At 41.9% G+C, this 21,743-nt stretch overlaps 1 protein-coding gene across 1 annotated transcript in view; it reads left to right on the top strand.

The window, feature by feature from the left end:
• Positions 1-1,683: 1,683 nt before the first annotated feature.
• Positions 1,684-21,743, top strand: part of prkd4 (protein kinase D4) — a 26,142-nt gene continuing 6,082 nt past the window's right edge. The window contains exons 1-14 of the mRNA XM_080451151.1: positions 1,684-1,811; positions 2,656-2,816; positions 9,545-9,683; positions 10,967-11,098; positions 11,359-11,513; positions 12,053-12,248; positions 13,179-13,262; positions 14,990-15,146; positions 16,966-17,092; positions 17,946-18,023; positions 19,126-19,351; positions 20,029-20,057; positions 20,885-20,957; positions 21,225-21,331. Coding sequence (XP_080307277.1) covers positions 1,799-1,811; positions 2,656-2,816; positions 9,545-9,683; positions 10,967-11,098; positions 11,359-11,513; positions 12,053-12,248; positions 13,179-13,262; positions 14,990-15,146; positions 16,966-17,092; positions 17,946-18,023; positions 19,126-19,351; positions 20,029-20,057; positions 20,885-20,957; positions 21,225-21,331 — 1,677 coding nt within the window. The 5' untranslated portion in view covers positions 1,684-1,798. The remainder of the gene's footprint in view (positions 1,812-2,655; positions 2,817-9,544; positions 9,684-10,966; positions 11,099-11,358; positions 11,514-12,052; positions 12,249-13,178; positions 13,263-14,989; positions 15,147-16,965; positions 17,093-17,945; positions 18,024-19,125; positions 19,352-20,028; positions 20,058-20,884; positions 20,958-21,224; positions 21,332-21,743) is intronic.

The following is a 21,743-nucleotide window of genomic DNA, read 5'->3' as shown; positions in this document are numbered from 1 at the left end:
AAAGTGCTTAAGTGATGTGCGAGGGTTGGACAAGTAAATGGTTGGTAGTGGAGGAATCAAATACATGAAGGAAATGTTAAGTCAAATGAATAAAGGAGGAGTAAATGGTTTGTAATGTGCTAAAAGGAAAGAAGATGCACTGGAAATATAATGGGGGTAAAAGTGCTTTAAAATGTTGTTTTGCCGCATATAATGTACAGAATTGTGAAGGTATGACCTCTACTATTATGCTTATATGTTATACACGTGCTCACAAAAATGATGTGAAAGTTCTGTTTCGCACTCACACACACAATCATAATGTTACTGCTTTAGTTGTGTACAAAGGTAGCACTACACTCATTTGTAGTTTGTTTGAATGTCACTAATAATAAAAAATATATATATATAAAAGATCATTGTAGAAAGCCGGAAGCTTCCTCATCCACACCTGAACAAACCTTCTATGCCGTATCTTGAGTAGAAGTACACGCGTATTAACTGTATTTACCAGTCAATCAGTCACTCTGCATTTGATGGATCATAGAACATTAGGCGCCATGACAACCGTAGAACTATATTTAGCCGATTCCAGTCACCCAGGTTCATTATGATGCAGATAGTGGTCACTGATCCTACTGAACCTTACTCATCATCCTATGAAAAGCTTCATACTGCAGGCTTTATGAGTACTTTAACAGCAACAGGTTTTTTTTTGTCTCGTCTTGTTTCGTTTTATTTTAATAATACAAATCGTACAGGCAATTATATATACATAATATTACAGATTGGTGACCCCAGAATCATGTTCTTACTGGTGTTTATGGAGACCACTGTGCGCTTGTATTCATGTATACAGAATGCGTATGTGATGCCTGATTTAGACTTGGCTGCGCCTCGTGCCTCTCGCGACGGAAATACCCGATCTACAAGCTCTGCGATGGCGTTGTGGGCTTGTAGATCGGGTGTGACCAAGTATAAATCGGGCGTGATGGGGCTTGTAGGGCTATAGATGGAAGGCTCATGCACGCTCCCATGTCCATTTCAACATGGTCGATTATGATGGCACAGGTTTCATTCTGAAAGGGCCAACCTCCTGTATATTTTATTAAAGGGTACTGTTCATTAAAAACTCCACTTTTCAAAACCAGTCCCTGTGTGTGTCGTATACATTTACGTTTTCCTTTCTTGTCAGTAAGATGGTAGCATTCCTTGAATTTGAAGCGTACCGTTTGTACCAGTAAAAGAACCACTCACACAGCACTATAACCATATTTTTTTTTATAGTTGCTGTGAACTCTGCAATCCACTTGACTTATAGAACGATTTTTTAAACTATATTTTTTTTATAGTTATCGTTATAGTGCTCAATGTGAATGGCCCTTAACATTTGGGAGAAATTGAGTTACTGAAGTTTTGGTACAGTTCCTCAAAGTTGGAATTTTCCAACTTGTACAGAGATGAAGTTAACTAGCTATGTCATGAACACTATGCAATATATTGTATAGCGGTGCATTCCTGTGTGCGAAAGGTCCCCGTGTGCGTGTGTATCCGCTCGCACAGTGAGGGCTAGGGGTGTTAACCGTACAACTACATTGATCTTTTCAGGGGGCGAGCTACTCGCAGCAGCCCTCTATGACTTCCTGCCTGTCTCATCAACAGCCTAGTCCTACAAAGAGAAACCAAACCCACCAAACTAGACATGAGATACAAGTGAGTGAGAGAGAGCTCTCTATTGATAAACTGTCAGTTTGTGTGTGTTGTGTGTGTGTGTGAGGTAAAGAAGACAAACCATTGAGGCAGGTAGACGCTTAACTACATGGAGTCAAAAGGTGAGATGTCTTAATTAAAATTATGGGGGGCGGGGGGGGTGGTCTTCAGTTCACACCGTTTGTTTCAGTGTCTTATGTGTAGTTGTGGTATTAACCGTTTGGTTTCCTTGTACTGCATGTAGGCTACACACGCACAGACTGAACTGCCTGAAATTGTTTTAAGTGGCGCATTAAGCTCTGCAGTCAGAAATAAGGGTCTCCAAACATATTGAGAGAGAAAATATATGTTTGTATATACTGTATCCTGTATATATCTGTGAATATACACAAAACACAGTGGAAGTCTTATAATCAGTGTGTTGGTGGTTACGCAATACACTTTCTAATATTTTTATGAGGCCTACAGTTCCTATATCAAGTAACACAGTTGACTTTCAGAAACTCTGTTATTAACAGTTTGTCTCATCACCGTCTCAGCTGACAAGGCTAAAATAACAGAACATAGCCTAATTTGCAGATACTGTTTGATAAAGCAATAGTTCTCAAACTGGGGGCCGGGGATCCAGCAGAATCTTTGCAGTTTAACCACTACCCCAATTGTATAAGTTGACCATTCGAAAATAGCCGATCTACAAGCTCACAACAGCGGTGCGTTGTGGGCTATTTTAGCAAAGTTTTAAAAACGTTGCTATAGGGCAGGGGTCCTTGGCACAAAATCTTTTCAAATGAGGGTCCGTGGTCAAATAGGCTACATGTAAATTTGCATGGCCCTTGACATGAATGTTTGAGAACCACTGCTATGCAGTCTGTATACCTATCCTATATCCCTTTACATGCCTGAGCCCTTCTACCCTATGGCTCTGTCTACATGACAATGTGGTGACCCTGTCCGTGCACTCCTCAGCACGTCCCGTCTCCCTCCCCCCGGTGTCCTCCCGCTGCCACACAGCCCCGGCTCTGGTCCAGTTCCAGCTGGGCCTCTTCCGAGAGGTGGTTCGAGTCCCTGGAGAAAACCTGAGTTATCGTCACGCCAAGAGACTAGCCTTGGAGATCATAGAACGCAAGGTAACGCAAGCTTCACAAAGCACTGTTGTTCTTTTAAAGCACAGCAGGTTGTGTGTGTGTGTGTGTGTGTGTGTGTGTGTGTGTGTGTGTGTGTGTGTGTGTGTGTGTGTGTGTGTGTGTGTGTGTGTGTGTGTGTGTGTGTGTGTGTGTGTGAGAGAGAGAGAGAGAGAGAGTGTACTTTTCCTCCACTAAAACAGTTGGACGGCGGTTATGGTCATGAAAGTTGGAGTGAATGTAGGCTGCCCACAGTAATGTTAGATTCATTTGTGAGCAGAAAAGGTCACATGTCAAGGTCAAAATCAAAGTCAAGGTCTGTTTGTAAAATAACGAGACTGGATGGCTGGATATTCACACAATATAGTTACAGTACTATTTAGGCATTTAGCAAACACTCATATCCAGAACAAGAGAAAGGTTGGGGGCAACCCGATGGCCGGTTGGTTGTGGCGCATGCCACATGGGCTCTGGTGCCTGGCGACGAGTGCCCGGTTCGATGGCCGGACCGTTTGCTGCATGTCACTTCTCTGCTCTCTCTCTCCATGTTTCCTGTCTCTCGCTCCACTGTGCCTATCCAGTGAAAACTATAAGACAAAGCCCAGAAAAATGACTTGTAAAACAAAATGCTAGGTCTGAACCTCAGTCACCCAACAACAGAGTAAGTAGTCAAGTCATCAGAGTTCTAAGAAGACAATGTGCTATATAACCAGGGTAGCAGGGTGCCAACCTAGCATTGTCTAAATATTCTAAATCAGTGGCTTTCAAAGTGTGGTCCGTGGACCCCTGTGGGTCCACAGCTTAATGAGTAGCAGTTTAACCGTATTATATACATCAGCAATTCAAAAATAGCCATTCTAGAGCTAACAACACGTTAGCTCATAGAACGTGTTTATTTATTTTTTGTTCGAATTTTGAATAATTTTGATTATTATTAGTCCTACTTTATTTTTTATTTTTTTTAGCCAACACAGATCTTCTCTTATGGGGGTCCCTCACGCAAAAATATTTTCAGATTGGGGTCCGTGGCCAAAAACATATTCATTTGAGGGTCCTTGACATGAAAACATTTGAGAACCAGTGATCTAAATAACATGGGGAGGTTTAAGACCAGGCGTGATCAGTTACGCTTCCCTGAACAGATGATTCACTTTTAGGTTGAACGTCAAAGGAAATGGACACAAAAGCAAAATGACATAATTACTCATATCTACGGTGGAAATGTTACTGTTTATCTTGACAGTTGCACTGTGTTGGTGGAGGAGGTATGCACTCTACTGAGTGTCACCTTTTAGTTTGATGTGTTTAGGGGACTGAGGTTGTCAGTCACTGAGTGAGCATTGAAAAAGTTAGAAAAAATTCAAATCTTTACAGATCTAAACAGACACCATCTCTGTTATTACATTATTACTAAGACAGTCAAATGCGACCATACTGAGGGTTACTTTTCCAAGAAAATTTTGCAATTCGTTTTTTTGCAGCCGGACAATATTTGTATTTTATGTGGATCTTTCAAGGTGCAGTATTAAGAAATAGCAATGATTTTAAAATATTTTAGACTTTAGTCAAAATGTATGAATGAGTAGACCAAGCATGTATTCATGGGAAACTTTAAATAGAAACCGAGCATTGAGAGATCAATATTGTATATTGTAACGCCAGCTTCCAGACTTGGATTTAGTTGAAGTTTCTAATAACATTTTTTAATCAAGATTGTGAAAATGTTTAGCACGGAGAGGAGGTGATGTCTCTTGTCTGTCCTGTTAGTGGGTTGTGTGTGTTTAGTTTAGACTCCCCCCTGTTGTGACTGACTGACAGTGTGACTGAGTGCTTGTTGTCCTAGTCTAGTCTTCTTTGTCTTGTCCTATATGTTTTTCTCTTGTCTTTCTTTTGTCTTTCTTTGGACTGTGCCCCAGGCCAGTGTAATAACTGGATGGGGGCGCACTACAAATCCTGAACCTATGAACCTATGAACCTATGAACCTATATGGTGTAGGCTGAGGGGGCTGTGAGGGGTCTGCAGAGCTAACTTTCCAACCACAACATCTGTCTGTCTGTCTGCTGCACGCACACACACGCGCACACACACACACACACACACACACACATACACATACACACACACACACACACACACACACACACACACACACACACACACACACACACACACACACACACACACACACACACACACACACACGCTCTCTCTCTCTCTCTCTCTCTGCCTCGCTACAGTAGATAACTTTTTCCTTTCCAAGCAGTAGAGTAGATCAACAGACCCTGAAGTGTACAGTAGAATATTTGTCTGTTTTTGCGGATGTGCGTGTGTGTTGTAGATTTGTGTCTTGTCTGCATGTATCTGTGTGTGTGTGTGTGTGCGCATGCCGTCCTTTCACTGCATACAAAATCAATTTAACCACGACCCTCTATAGACTGGGCGAAGCCGATGAACTGACGACCTTCCGATTCCCTAGTCTTGCATAGAGATCTCATATACTGATAGGTCTGGTGACATCTAGGTTCGGGTGGCTGAGTGGCTCAGTCGGTAGAGTCTCTTGACCACAAGGTCAAGTACTAGGAGCTGATGGTAGGTGTTGCGCTCCACACCTCAGCCATCCATCTTCCAACGGTCTAGCACACTAGCAAAACGGGGATATCAGCACTCTGGCTGATACCGACTCTTCGACCTACTTACTTACTTACTAAGTTCAATGAATGGGAACACACACAGGTAGTTAAAAATAACACTTCAGGGTGGACCTTCATATTATGACGGTATCAGGATTGGTTCTCAAAGCAGTGTGAGTGTAAGTTTGTTGGCGCTGGTATTCAGCCCATTCAATATATCGTCTCTGTCGGGAGGAAACCTCATTCTGTATGTCCAAAACTGTTACTTTTCAGGATTCAAAAGTATGCAAAAGTAGCAGATCTACAGTGCCAGCTTGAAACGCGATGCTTCGCGCAGCGTTTCGATCCTGGGGATCTGCCTGCTACTTTAGGTGCTTTTGTGTGACGCTGTACTGTGATCAAGTAGGGCGTTCATTTACGAAGAAACACAAAAGGTTAAAATATGGAGATAAGAGGTTTCTGCCCGGCAGCAACGAAATGTTGATTTCCCCTGACATTTCAGTAGGTGGAGATCTCTGGTGGTCTGGCTATAAGAGAGTTAGCGATTCCCAGAAGGCCTCTCTACCCACTCACAGTGGTGGAAGAAGTACTGAGAATCAATTGCACAATGTATAGAAATACTCTTGTTACAAATAAAAGTCTGCTATTCAGAATGTACTTAAGTAAAAGTACAAAAGTATTGGCATCAAAACGTCCTTAATGTACAAAAAGTAAAAGTACTCAAGAATGTCCCATTTCAAATGTTTTGAAAATAGCAGATTCACAGCAGATTCAATAGCAGATTCAATAGCAGATTCAATAGCAGATTGATGCGACACGTTGTGAGCTGCCTTGTAGATTGGCTATTTTCATATAGCCAAAGTGTATATATAGGGCTGAAGTGGTTAATGCATGTTTTCTAATTATCCAAATCTACAAAGTAACTATTGACTTAATTTTCAAATAATTGTAGTGGAGTAAAATGTAGTGGAGTAGAAGTAAACGTAGAGAAAATTGGAAATACTCAAGTAAAGTAAAAAATACCTCAAAATCTTACTTAAGCACAGTATTTGAGTACATATACAGTACTTAGTTTCTTTCCACCGTACTGCCCACTCAGCTATGGCCGTCCTCTCTGTTCCGGTGACTAATGTCATTCACAACCCACTAACTGCTACTAGTTCTGAGGGCAGACAGTTCAGGAAATTGGGTTTCCTTTCAAATACAATTGAAAACCCTCTCTCTGGGGGGGAAGGAAGTAAGTGACGTTAATCAACAACTGACTAATTAAAACTATTTTGAGTGATTGTCGTCCAAAGGATTGCAGTTTATCTTAACACTCTGTGAATAGTTCATTCTAAATGTTTGAACTTGAAACTGTAATAGGGTGAATCTAGAGTGAACTGTCCTTCACCCATTTTCAACAACTATCTTCATATAATTGTAATGCGGATTATAATTATTATAACAAAAACAAAATGGGTTTTGCACAAATCGGCCTCCTGGTGGCACTATAACAGGCCCGTGTGAAAGATTTGAGGCAGAGGTTATGAATTGGCATCGAGGGAGTGTGTGTGCACAGTTTCGCAGCGACCGGGCCAACGGTGCCGGAGATTAGCTGCTAACGGACGGACAGGACACACGGACGGACACACGGACGGACACACGGACGGACACACGGACGGACGGACGGACAGGGTGCAAAACATACTCTCTCGCCATGCCTTTCGGCCTGGCGGAGACAATTACATTGGGGGGTGTTGGTTGTAATTTAGAGTAGACATTCCCCCCCCCCCTTTCTTCCCCCCCAATTTACTTGGCAATGAATTTCTCCTACTTGCCACTGCTGTTGTATCCGACTGGCTCATCTGCCCGTGAGGGCCGGCACCCACCAGTAGGACGTAGTGCCAAATCATCTATGGTGCTTCCTAATATGGTGCCTCACTGTCTTCTATGGTGCTTCCTGGGGCTTCCCTGTCTTCTATGGTGCTTCCTATGGTGCCATGGTAAAAAAAATATATCAAGCTTATAAGAAAATACAAATTATATGCAAGAACAATGGCTTCTATTTCAGCATGCTAACTTTGCAGGAAGAGAACGTTTCTGTTAGCTTGGAATCCCCATCGATGATGTCATTGGTCTGAACTGTCAACAGCCCACCTCTGAGACACAGGAGTGAGTTAAGACAACGATGATGCCATCTTATAAGGAGCATTAGTGAGGACTGAGGACCAATTATGAAGATAAGATAACAGGCAGGCTATAGGTGCATGTCTGGATAATTGCCTGTGTGCTTTTGATGATGGGTGTCTGGACATAAGCTAATTAGAGGTATTACAAGAAAGACACTGTCAACCAGTGGTGGAAAAAGCACTCAAATATTTAACTTAAGTAAAAGTATCAATATTGCAATGTAGAAATACTCTGCTACAAGTAAAAGTCCGGAATTCCAAATTTACTTGAGTAAAAGTACAAAAGTATTGGTATCAAAAATGTAATTAAAGTGCCAAAAGTAGAAAGTACTCATTATGCAGAATGTCCCATTTCACAAGTTTTCAAACGTATAACATGTATACAAATATTTTGAAAATAGCAGATCTACAAGCTCACAATGCGTCGCATCGTGACACATTGTAATCTTGTAGATCAGCTATTTTCAAATAGCCAAAATGTGCATTGGGCTCAAGTGGTAGTGGTCAGTATGTTTTGTAATAATAATCAAAATCTACAAAGTAACTAGTAACTAAAGCTTTCAAATAATTGTAGTGGAGTAAAAAGTACAATATTTGCCTCTGAGATGTAGTGGAGTAGAAGTAAAAGTACTGACATTTGGAAATACTCCAGTAAAGTAAAAAATACCTCAAAATTGTACTTAAGTACAGTACTTGAGTAAATGTACTTAGTTACTTTACACCACTGCTGTCAACCCTTCCAGCCTTGTCTTCAAACCTGATCTCAGTTCTGCTGTTGATATGAATATGAGGCTCATGTACGTTAGATCAAAACGCAGAGTCACCATGAAAATCTATCACGGTGACCAGCAGTTTTCTGCAGCTGTGCTGCAGTATTTTCCCTTTGATCTCTCTCTTTGATCTCTGCACATGTAGGCCTGCTCTCTTCCTGATTCCGTTTTCAAGTCAGTCAGCAGCTCTCACTGGCGTTTTAGTGTGTGATAACGCCGTTACGTCACACACTAAAAGTTTCTCTCTGATTCTAGCTGGTCACATGAGTGACGTTTAACTGAAACATATCGTTGCTGTCGGGCAGAAACCTCTTATCAACATATCCTAACTTAACTTTTTGTGTTTTTTCGTAAATTAATGCCCTATACTTGATCATACTAACTACAGCATCACACAAAAGTAGCAGATCTGCAAGCTCGAAACGCGGCGCGAAGCGATGCGTTTTCAGCTTGTAGATCTGCTACTTTCGCTATTTTTTTATTTGAATCCTGAAAAGTAACATAACAAGTAACAAGTAACTACACAATATTTTGGACCTATGAGGTTAATACGGAGACGATATGTCAGGTCCGTAAAACTCTTTTCTCCTTGGCACTAAAGAAGACCCATTTCTGTATTTCTGTATTTCTGTATTATAAGTCTATCATTGGCTAGTTTTGGTACTTTCTGTAAGCCACAGGGACAGGAGCACTGTTAGCTAATTAGTAGCAGGAAACTTATCCCATAGTTTGAAGGGACGAGAGCTCCATGATTATTCATCGAGTGCTGACGATCAGCAAACAGAGAGAAAGATGGAGAGAGGAAAACCATGAACATGTACGACAGAGAGGGAGGAAGACAGTAGAGACGTTGACTCTGTTTCTTGTCTTTTGAAATACTGTAGAAGTAGTAGTAAGAGCAGTTTTTGCTGTAGATAGTAGGGGTGGTAGAAGTAACAGGAGGTGGTAGTAGTAATACAAGTAATAGAAAGGTTTTTGTATAAGTTGTACACGCAGCATGTGGTTGTGGATGGACAGTGTTGGTGTACAGTACAGTACTTGTGCTCTATGCATTCACTGTACTACGCCACACTTCATACGATACCATTACATTCATAGTTTTTTTTTTAATAGTCCCTAACAATCTATCTTTCACCTATCTTACCCAAACTCTCTACTGTAGGCTCCGGACTTCAGTGTGGTGGGCGGTGGGGAGAAGATCCACTTGTTCCGACACCAGCTTGCCTCGGAGCAGCTGCTACACCGCCTCACAGACAAGGATGCACTGCGGGACGGAGACCTCGTCGAGGTCATCATCGCAGGTTGGAGGCTCGGCTGACTGCTGAGAAAGAGCAGGCAGCCTAACGCACCCCGTTGTTTTGTATTTACTGATGAAAAGAAAGAAGAGGCTGAGAGGGTGTCAACATACAATAGGATGGTACTGTAACGTAGAGGAGAGCTCCAGCCAAGACCAGCCCAAGAGACTGGGGTTTTAACTAAGCTATTTAAATAATTCACCACATAGTAGATCTTTTTATTTTTTTGACAAAATGGTGGTGGTGGTGGGGAGGGAGGGACTAGCATTTTGTATTATTTTTATTTTCACATGACATGCCCACAATTAGGGACACCAGGGTTTAAGTGGTTAGCCACAGCAGGAAATCTGGGCCCAGTGCCCACTAAGCTACTTCTCCTAGTTACTTCATCAAGATTAGGGAAGTAGATTGTGGTAACTGAAATACATTTACGCTAAAGAAATGCCACATTATTGAATACAGAATAGGATGGCTGCTTCATAAATACATGAGTGTGCCATATAGACTGTTGACATAACAAATGTCAATGTCAACAGGCTAAATTTTATCATTAGCCTGTTGACAGCAGAGTGTCAATTATGTAGAAGCCAAGGTGCCTAGTACAAAGCAACAACAACAATAACAACAACATATAAAATAGATATTTTGACTCTGGTCTGGCCAAAATTGTATTAAACCTGGGAATGATCAGTAGGCTGCCCAGAAGAGGTCAAAGGTCAAGGATCAAGAGATGTAGAACAACAGCTGTTATTGCACTCTCTGGTACAACCCGCCTACTCAGGAATGATGCAAGTTGAGAACGATGCAAGTTGGAAAGGCATGCCCCACCTGGCTATGCAATACCTGTTGTACCCGTTGTCAGCGTACCCTTTGTACCCGTCTGTCGGTCTGTGTCTCTTTTATACACATTATGTGGAGATTTCTGTATCTGTCTATTATCCGTCGACGACGCCATATTTAGGGCATTCACAACTAATGATTTTTACTAGTCGACTCATTTGACCAAGTAGTAGTCGACTAGTCGAAATTTACATTTTTTTTAGGGGGGGGGCATTGTTTTAATGCCATCCTACTACTATATTACTATTATTATTATCCTCCTGCCCTTATTTTTATTGTGTTATGTTGTACATTTTGCCAAAATTATGTTATGCATTATGTTGTTACATTTGGGCCATGTTTATTGTTTTGTTACAGTACATACCGCTTGTTCTTAACTTAATCTGTAACCTAAACTACTAAAACTCACAGTTTGAGCCACAGTTTCCATTCATTCTGACCCGACACAGGATCAGCCATCGTGACAGAGATGAAGATCCGCCCACACTCTCTGGTCGTCCAATCGTATCGCACGCCTACCTTCTGTCACCACTGTGGAGAGATGCTGTGGGGTCTCGTTCGCCAGGGGCTGAAATGCGAAGGCAAGGCTTGCTCACCCAATCACGTGTCTCTGCAGAATCAATATGATGATGCAATTATTCACATCCATTTTTAAGGTGCACACATCAATAGGCTCAGTTGCAGTTTTGTATTTCTGTTATTCACAGTCTCTGCTTCCCTTTTATTGCTTTGTCTCTTTGTCTGTCTCTGACCATCCCTGTCTGTCTCTGACCATCCCTGTCTGTCTCTGCCTGTCTGTCTCTCTCGTATTTATCCTTGTGTATCTCTCTCTCATATCCAGGTTGTGGTCTAGACTTCCATAAGCGCTGTGCCTTCCAGCTGCCCAATGACTGTAGTCGTGTGAGGCGTCAGGTGGGCCCCAGCCTCTCCCTGTTCCCGCCCAGGAGGCCCAGGGCGCACTCCCTTTCCACACATGCAGGGGGCAGTCTGGAGGAGGTGAGGGATTTACAGTCAAGTCAAAACATTTTGTATATTTCGTCTCTGTCGGTTGGAAACCTCATATGTCCAAAGCTGTTACCTTTCAGGATTCATATTAAAAAATAGCAAAAGTAGCAGATCTGCTACTTTTGGTGCTTTTGTGTGACACCGTAGTATGATCACTTGTCATGTGATACTGCCAGGTGTCATCTTGTTCTCCGCCCACACACGACTCAACTGAAGCATCACTCGCCACCCTTTTGCTATGCCCTATTTATCCTCATTCACACAGGTGGGCAGGTCTGCTCATACTCTGAACCTGAACATATTTAGTGTACATTTACACAAATGTATATTTTAGCCTTGTGTGTGACTAGTTATCCACCCACCATGCATCATGATGGATGGACAGATGATGAGTCGTTGGCTAACTGGGCTTGGCAGAGAGAGTGCGTCATGTGTCATGATGACGCTTAAATGAAAATCAATGTAGTTTTGCATGATGACTCACTTGTTATTCTTCACTCCTAACACTAACTCCTCTTCGCCCCCGACAGATCAGTATAACCAAGCCCAAATCCAGACCCCCGTCCTGGGTGGAGCCGCCCGTGTGGCTGGACGTGAGGTCCGGTGACACCGCCAAGGCCCACGTCCCACACACCTTCCACATCCACAGCTACACCAAACCCACCGCCTGCCAGTACTGTCACCGCCTGCTCAAGGGTCTCTTCAGACAGGGTCTGCAGTGCTCCGGTGAGATGATGGGAGTTCCCCTCCCCCTCTGGTTGTGATGGGTTAGGGCAAGGGTTCCCCAAGCTTTTCAGGCCGCGACCCCCCCAAAATAATCATATTTGAACTGGGGACCCCCCCACACCGTGACAAGCACTTGGAATTGTAGGCATTACATTAAGTTTGACTCGGTTTAACAGATAAATGTTGTGGAAATAGCCGAACTACAAGGGCACAACGCCTCGCACTGCGAGGCGTTGTGAGCTTGTAGATCGGCTATTTTCACAATGTTTGCCTCTTTCTTACGTAATATTTGACAATTTGGCCAATTTGGTATAAAAAAAGGTCTTAAAAGTCAATAAATTGTAACTTTGGAAATGTGCAGATACCCTGTATACACTTATACTGTATGTTGGTTTACTGTTGAGTGAGAAAACAATGTTGCACTATAAGCTAATCATCTGGGGACCCCCCAAAATTATTTGGGGACCCCCCTGGGGATCCCGACCCCCAGTTTGGGAACCACTGGGTTAGGGGTCAGGGTTCCCGCTCAGTGTTTCAACTCAACTCCAAAATGTAATATGGATTTTTTTCCATTTTTGTAGAATATTGAAGGAAATCCAGGGCACCAAATGGGGATGTACTGTATAGGTCACACTGCACTCCATTTTAAAATGACTTAGTTGACAATAGGTTCTGTGCTATTTCAGAACGTCTTTCATAGCAAAATAATTCGGCATATCTCTTTTTCCCTCTTCATTTTGACTAAAATTCACTTTACGTATTGACTAAATGGAAAGACATTTCCATTCACATTCCCGGTGATGATAATAACTTTAGCACGTTGTGCGGAATTGTCCACCGAAAGTCTGTTCAACTCCCTTTTATTGCTCCATCCATCTTCCTGTGTCACCTCTACATATTACTAACCCTCCCATCTGTCTGCTGTCACAGACTGCAAGTTTAACTGCCACCGCCGCTGTGAGCCGCTCGTCCCCAAAGACTGTCCGGGAGAGAAGAGAACTGTCAACGGGGAAGGTGAGAAGTCATCTGTGACAGTGAGGTGACTCTGCAGTCTTTACTCAGCAGAACATGGACAGGACAAGATGCCCAATACAAGTGTGGCAATATCACTCAAGCCGGCCTCAGTCCAATGGCGTCCGTCATTTCCTGTGGGTTTCCAGTGTCCCATGAGGCCTTATGTGAACAGTCATTCAATTCATTTGAGTGATCCGATCCATGTCAGTCAATAATAATGTAGGAACAAAACCTGACAGAAATCAACAAGGGTCACATTAGTCTGCCTACTTACCGATACCCTAAAACAGGGGTGCCCACACTTTTTTGACTTGAGAACTACTTTTAAAATGACCAGCTCAACAAGATACCAACCAAAATATATGTATATATGCCATTGTTGAAAATACTTTGTAATAAGTATAAGATAAATGCACTTGGGATACGAAATGGAAAACATTTTAAATGTGCAATTTTTAAAATACGTTTGTTTTTTATGCTACTGAAGTTTGCACGCAACACTCTTGAAAACAAAGCATTGCATTGTGGGTTTGCCTACTATAGAAGCCATGAAGTCAGTGAGCTGACAGGCCCTTCTTGATCAATCAAGTCACCTTAATTCAATTGGCAGATGCTTTAATTTTTTATTTGGGGGGCATGTCATGTGGTCTACCTGCACAGCCTTTGTGATCTACTGGTAGATCGCGATCTACCTTTTGGGCACCCCTGCCCTAAAACATCTCCCTCCACACAGCTGATTCAAATGAATGATCAATGGCTCTTGACAGTTGCTCATAGCAGTAGCCTAACTCCTTTCCTATGTTACATTCTTTCTGGCTGCTGTTGCTGCTGTCTGTCAGTCTGTGACACCTGAATCTCTGACTTAAGCACTTGATAATAAGCATATTGATCATTAATTTGAATCAGCTGTGTGGAGGGGAGCTTGTAGGCAGGGTAAGTAGACAGACTAATATGACCCTTTTTTATTCCTGTCAGGTTGTGTTCCCACATTATTGTTGACTGATTTGATCCCCCAAATGAATTGAATGACTGACAACAGGAAGTGCTGCCCATAATTGACCCCAATAAGCTCCTTGTGGAAACTTAATTAGTGGAGTTAACGAGGGCCACTTCCGGTATCCTGACCAGTGCTCGCTCCTGTCTCCTCTCCTCTCGCAATGCCCTTTGGTCCAATAAACATTCTGGAGCCTGACTCCTCTGCTGTTCACTGGGTTCACCCTTCCACCTACTGGGAGAGCTGACTGACGAGAAATGATTGAACAGCCTATCTTTGATGTTTTTCCAATATTCTCTTTCATGATCACTTCAATGTGAAAACTGCCGTTAGAGCAACACTGGTTATCACAAAGGTCTGACGGATCCATGAGTCATCATGATGAAACATTTTAGAGTAGGGCCTATTATTCCTTTGAACCATCAGGGCTTTTGTATTGATCTGTGATGACATATCTCTCTGTAACCTTTTAGCCCCTGCTAGAATACTTTACCTACATACAGTAGATGTAGACTCTATCAGGGGCAGCCGGCCTGTGGCTGAATGGATATGTGATCATCAGAACAACAAATAAAGGGGTCTAAATTATTATTATCAAGCGAGTGTCAAAACCGCACAGGATTTTCACAGGAGGTACATTATGAGAACCGTTCTAAATATGACACAGATCAATCACATAACTCGTCCACTGTCACAGTGTTATATTTCCTATACATGATGTCATATGTTTCAGATTCCACAGCCAGTCACAGCTACAGAGATGACCCAGGGGACAGTGAGTCAGAGCTCAGCAGCATGTCATCATCGCAAGATGACGACGATGTGATGGCCATCGATGAGAACCCGCTGTATGGCACCCTGGAAGCCTACGTCCAGCAAACGCCTATCGGGTAAGAAGCTGAAACAGTGAAATCCTGAGTGTCAATTTGAGCTCTTTCAGAGTCTAAACCAGCAGTTCAGCAAGGACCCCCAAAACTGAAATGTGTTGTGCCAGGGACCCCCAGAAGAGAAGATTTATGTTAAAACATTATCAAAATTATTATCCAAACATTTTCAATATATTCTTTTAAAATGCAAAAATAGCTGATCTGCTATTTTTTAATAGCCAACATAAATGGATAAAGCGGTTAAAATGGTTGTGATGCTATATTAACTACTTTTGCTGGGGACCCCCTGGAACCCCCCCCCAAGGACCCCACTTTGAGAACCACTGGTCTAAACACTCCGGATTTACTGTGTAACTTGGAAGTGTTGATCATGATTGAAGTCATTTATTTGAAATTATTAAAAAAAAAAAAAATCTCAACCCTCTATTTCTACATTACTTGTCATGTATACTCACATCATCATGGGCACATAGGAAAGGCTAACCATAACTCCAACCCATCCTGCATCCATTTGTCTTGTCCTTCTGCCCAGGGGAGACAGGTAGTAGTCAGGGCCCCATGACAAACATATCATATCACACTGTGAGAAATACATACTATGCTGTATTTTTATGGCCCCTGCATGTCATCCCAGATTCCTTGTTATGGACCAACTTGCCTTTTCACTGTATACTGTGAAGTTGGTCCTTGTAAACAATTTACTATTACAATTTAGGCTTTTAGCAGACACTCTTTTCCAGAGCAAGCAAGGTAAACACATACATCAAATGCAGAGAGACAGTCTAGTGCCTCAGTAAAGCACAGGTGTACCAAGAACCTAGCATCAGTCTAAACAATATACTATCACAATAATAATCTGTACATTAAACTATAAGATACCAAGTAAACAATGAACGTAGTATCTGTCTAAATCAGTGGTTCTCAAACTTTTTCATGTCAAGGACCCCCAAAATGATATGTATTTGGCCGCGAAAATAGCAGATAGCCTATACAAGCTCATAGCACGGCACCGAGTGCCACACTATTAGCTTGTAGATCTGCTATTTTTGAATAGCCAAACTATAAAATATGGTTAAAGTGGTTAAAATGATTGTGACGCTATATTAACTAATTTTGCTGGGGACCCCCTGGTAGCCCCCCAAGGACCCCTGGAGGTCCCCAAACCCAACTTTGAGAACCAATGGTCTAAATAACATGCTGTCTAGATAACATTTTACATTATGGTCACATAAAGCATCAATGCCCTGAACATTCTACACTACAGAACTTTCCCATGGTCCACACCTCCATCTAGAGGCCCTTGCAGGGTATATCAGGAGTGGTGTTCAATCATGTTCCATCATGATTGAGGCTAGGAAATCAGTGATATTACCTGGTGTAAAGTTTGTTTTGAATGACAATCATGGCACATGACTGGGTGACAATGTTCTTGATTTGTTGCAGTGGAGACGTGTTTTTATTTAACTAACACTATACAACAGATAATGGTATTTGTTGTGTTTGGTGGGGACTGTAATAGGGTTGTTTATGTTGCTAAAGTTTGTAAAAGTGGAGCAAAAATAGACCTACATTTTGATAATGTATGAATTTATGAATGTTCCAAATAACATATTTTCCATCTACATATCAAACTCTTTCAGAATGTATGTGAATTTAACCCACTGTAATGTAATGTTCAAAAACTACCCCAGATTTGGCCTTTAACCACTTGCCTGACACCGTCGTATGACCAAAATAGCAGATCTACAAGGTTCACAACCGCATAGATTAGTTAGAGTTAGAGTTTTGAGCACGACTTGACTTTGTGCATTGTGTGGTCCAGTCCCTGTTTCAGCAGCTACATTCCTCTGATGAGGCTGGTCCAATCTGTGCGTCACGTTAAAAGTGGTACCAGCAGACCCATGCTGAGGGAAGGATGGCTGCTGCATTACACCAACTCTGACACGCTGGTGAAGACGCACACACACACATACCTACACACACACACGCACACGCACACACGCACACACACACACACACACACACACACACACACACACACACACACACACACACACACACACATTTAACATCTTTATTTGCGTTCACATTTAACAAGAAATTATTGAACACAAACAATAGTAGATGCACAAACTTGGTAAAACTCAACGACAAGTATTTCAGGATACACGTACTGTACAGGAAGCATCGCCTCCTCCATATATGGCGAATGCCAATTATCACAGACACTGAACAGAATTTTGCCAATGCCTTAGCTCTTGGCTTGGGCATTCCTGCAATCTGCAGGCCTCTCACAACTGATTTGTGGACATTACCGAGGCTTCCAAATATGAACACAAGCACACACACACACACACACACACACACGCATGCGCACACGCGCACGCACGCACGCACGCACGCACACACACACACACACACACACACACACACACACACACACACACACACACACACACACACACACACACACACACACACACACACACACACACACACACACACACACACACACACACACACACACACACACACACACACACACCGTTGAGAGGACAAATCCTTACTGTGCTGTATGACATTCAGTCAATAACCACCATCTCACTCACCTATATCCTACATTTATCTGAAATACTACACTAGAGCATGTCCTCACAAAATGCCTTATTATTTTCATCTGTTTGTCAATTGTTTGCCATCATTTGGCCCGTAAACAAACATTAAACTATTGATCACAGACATAGACACACATGTATGAGTATGAATAGGGGCTTATTCTTTCCTTATTGTTATTTGTTCCAGAGGAAACGTCATTACTGGATGCTGGACTGGAAGAGCATCACTTTATACCAGAACGAGAACAGCACCAAGTATTACAAGGTGCAGGAGAGTCACAGATCCATTTGGGTCCATTATTACACCTTCAGAGTTACATTAACATTGAGGATTTTACTGTACACTCTGCTAGACAGTCAAGTGATGGCAGAAATTCATCCACAAAGGTTCCATTGACACCCATTTGGGGACATAGAAACTGCCAGATAGATGTCTATACGTAACTATAGTGGGAGCTTATTTTTCAGTGTGCAGATATTTCTCCTTTTTGTCTTTATTCTGCAGGGTTATCGATGTATGGCAGACATCTTCTTCTTTATTTTCTTTCTTCCCAGAGCTCGCTGCTGGTTAGGCCAGGCAACACTCATCAAGATGAATGATGAGTGTTGCCATGTTGTGGGTTGAATGTGCAACAGTGACACCAGTGTGCAACCAGTAACACGGGAACATATAAATACCCGATCTGCAATCTCACGATACGCTGTGAGCTTAATCACCTCTACTTGTCAAAATAGCAGTGGTGTAAAGTAACTAAGTACATTTACTCACATTTAAGTGCTGTACTTAAGTACAATTTTGAGGTATTTTTTTACTTTACTGAAGTATTTTCAAATTTCTATACTTTTACTTCTACTCCACCATCTCAGAGGCAAATATTGTATTTTTATTCCTCTACAATTATTTGAAAACTTTAGTTACCAGTTACTTTGTAGATTTTATTTTTACAAAACATACATTAACCACTTCAGCCCTATATACATTTTGTCCATCTGAAAATAGCCGATCTACAAGCTCACAATGCGTAGAGATGCGACGCATTGTGAGCTTGTAGATCTGCTATTTTCAAAAGATTTTTATACATTTTACACATTTGAAAACTTGTGAAATGGGACATTCTGCATAATGAGTACTTTTAGTTTTGGTACTTTAAGTACATTTTGATACCAACACTTTTGCACTTTTGCTCAAGTAAATTTACTTTTACTTGTAACAGAGTATTTCCACATGGCAGTATTGATACTTTCACTTAAGTAAAAAATGTGAATACTTTTTCCACCACTGCAGACAGACAAGTAGACATCCAAAATCATGGTGATCATTTCTCCCTCCTCCGCTCCTTTTCTCCAACTCCGACCCCGTGAACCAGGAGATTCCTCTGTCTGAGGTGCTGCAGGTTCGAGGGGCCTCTGAGCTCTCCACGCCCTCGTTGCCTGAAGACACCGCCGCCCACTCTTTCGAGGTGGTGACTGCCACGGCGGTGCATTGCATCATCGCCGGAGCGGACGCGCAGAGCTGGGAGAACGCTATCCGTCAAGCTCTCATGCCTATGGCTGGCAGCGGTGGCACACGTTTAGGGAACCTGGAGATCTCGGGTGAGGTGACAATAAGAGGCATATAGTTCAGGCGTATATCCAAGCTTTATTCCAGGGGTCTTTCAGGGCCAAGGACCCCTTAGCTGAGAGAGAGATGATGCAGGGACCCCCACTGCTGCTGTTGTATAAATTGTGCTGTAGATTAAACTTTTTCATAGTTTCATTGATAGCTTCATAGACTTGTGTAGCGTTGTGTTGGATTCATGTTAATGTGTATTTTCAGACAGTTAACCACTTAAACCCTCTCAATACTTAGAAAACTTGTACTTGATCTGCTCTCCCCCCCACACACCAAAGCTCTTTGCCAAAAATAGCTGATCTACAAGCTTATAGATCTGCTTATAGATCTGCTATAGATCTGCTATTTTCGGCTAATGTTCCCCTCAGAAATGGGATGCTATAGGGTTCAAGTGGTTAATGTGGTTAAGTTCCTATCACACAAAGAGGAGAGTGCCTGGTAGCTACTGAAATGTCATGAGCCCTACTGGTGTGTATTATGTCTTGTAATAAGCTGCTTTCTCTACATCGTTGACTCTTTTTCCAAGTTACTGAATTGCAAATAGTCAGAAGTGTGGAGCTAAAACAATGGAAATTCGGGGAGTCTTATAATGCTGTGTGTGCAAATCTTTCAACTTCAGTTGCACTTTTAGTGAATGTGTGTTGTGTTGTCCTTACAGATACTGCACTGCACAGTGGACTGCCTGTTGTAAGTACAGTAGCTATACTCACAGAGCCTTTTATAATACATGAACTGTACGGGTGGTATTATTATGAGAGAAAAGTAATGTCTTGGTATGCTAATGTGCATCAACATGTGCTTTAACCACTTAAGCCCTGTATGCAGTGGTGTGTTCTAGGTTTTTTTCGGAGGATATACCATAATTATTCCCTCCCGCGCGCACGACACGCGCACATGCGCGCGTAGTCATCGAATGAAATAACCGCTCTAACAACACTAACTAATTACTGTAAGTGTGCCATATCTATTGTTAAAGGAGTAGTTCACCCAAAAAATTACTTATTTTCTATCAATTACACACCCCATGAAGCATTGAATTCATGGAGATCTTTTTGTTTTTGTCTCAATCCTAAGCCAATAATTTGATGACCATAATAAAGATGCTTATGTATCCGATAGGAGACACAAAGGAGACTCTTTGTGTCTCCTACAGGAGAGAGACCGCCGGTCATCAAATTATTGGCCTAGGAATGCGACAAAAACAAAAAAATGTCCATGAATTCAATGCTTCATGGGGTTTGTAATTGATAGGAAATAAGTAACTCTCATGGCCAGCGGTCATTATCACCTCAATAGTGTACTGTACTAGTACGTATATAGCGTAACACGGTAGAACACACCACTGCCTGTATGCTTAGTCAGTGAAAAATAGCAGATCTACAAGCTCGTTTGTAGATCTCCTATTTGTGCTATTTTGGTAAAAGAATTATTTCTTGAAATTGTTGAAACACTTTGAAATGTTTTAATTGGTTAATGTGTAATATACTGCTGTGTACAATAACTCAATATTTCAGGATGTCAGCTCAGTGTATCAGATCTCCACAGATGAGGTTCTTGGATCAGGACAATTTGGAGTGGTGTATGGAGGTAGGGTAGGCTTATGTTTTTTGTTACTCTAAATTCGCTCCTTTACATTTACTCCAGTACATTTCACATAGTAACTGCAGAACCCTCCTTCCCAATCATGTGTCCGATTTAGTTTGTTGTTATATATATATTTAAAAAAAACATCTTCACAATAACTCCATCTCCCGAACTGATTACGCGGAAAGCAAGCTACCAATGCAAACGTCAGTCAGTAACTCATCCAGTATGTATGAGATATTTCTTCTCTTTCTCCTGTGATTTCCCCAGGTACTCACAGGCAGTCAGGGCGTTCTGTGGCCATCAAAGTTATAGACAAGACCCGCTTCCCCACCAAGCAGGAGAGACAGCTGAGGAACGAAGTGGCAATTTTACAGGTACAACTCTGAAACTTTGACGGAATATTATTCCGAGTATCAATGGTTATATTATGGTCAATAGGACAGTTACATATGCAAGGAAACAGAAAAACGAAAGAAATATTGCAAATAATATAAATGCAATAAAATACAACAGTCTGAAAATATTATTCAAGACAGGCAAGAAGAGGAACAAAACCCATTGAGGCTGCAACTATTGATTATTTTGTTCGAGATTTTTTTATCGATATCATTTTTGATTAATGAAATAATCAAGAAGCGCTTTTTTTTATTAACTATTTCGCAACTTGCGCCGCCAATAGACAGACAGACAGAGCTGTGACAGTTATTACAGTTCCTATTTTGAACCAATTAATCCCCAGCATCCATATTGTGGGGAAGACCTTCGCAGAAAATAGCAGATCTACAA

This window comes from Gymnoscopelus braueri (genome assembly GCF_963280865.1).
Source record: "Gymnoscopelus braueri genome assembly, chromosome: 15".
Taxonomy (NCBI): Eukaryota; Metazoa; Chordata; class Actinopteri; order Myctophiformes; family Myctophidae; genus Gymnoscopelus; species Gymnoscopelus braueri.
This window is presented reverse-complemented; position numbering and strand designations above follow the sequence as displayed.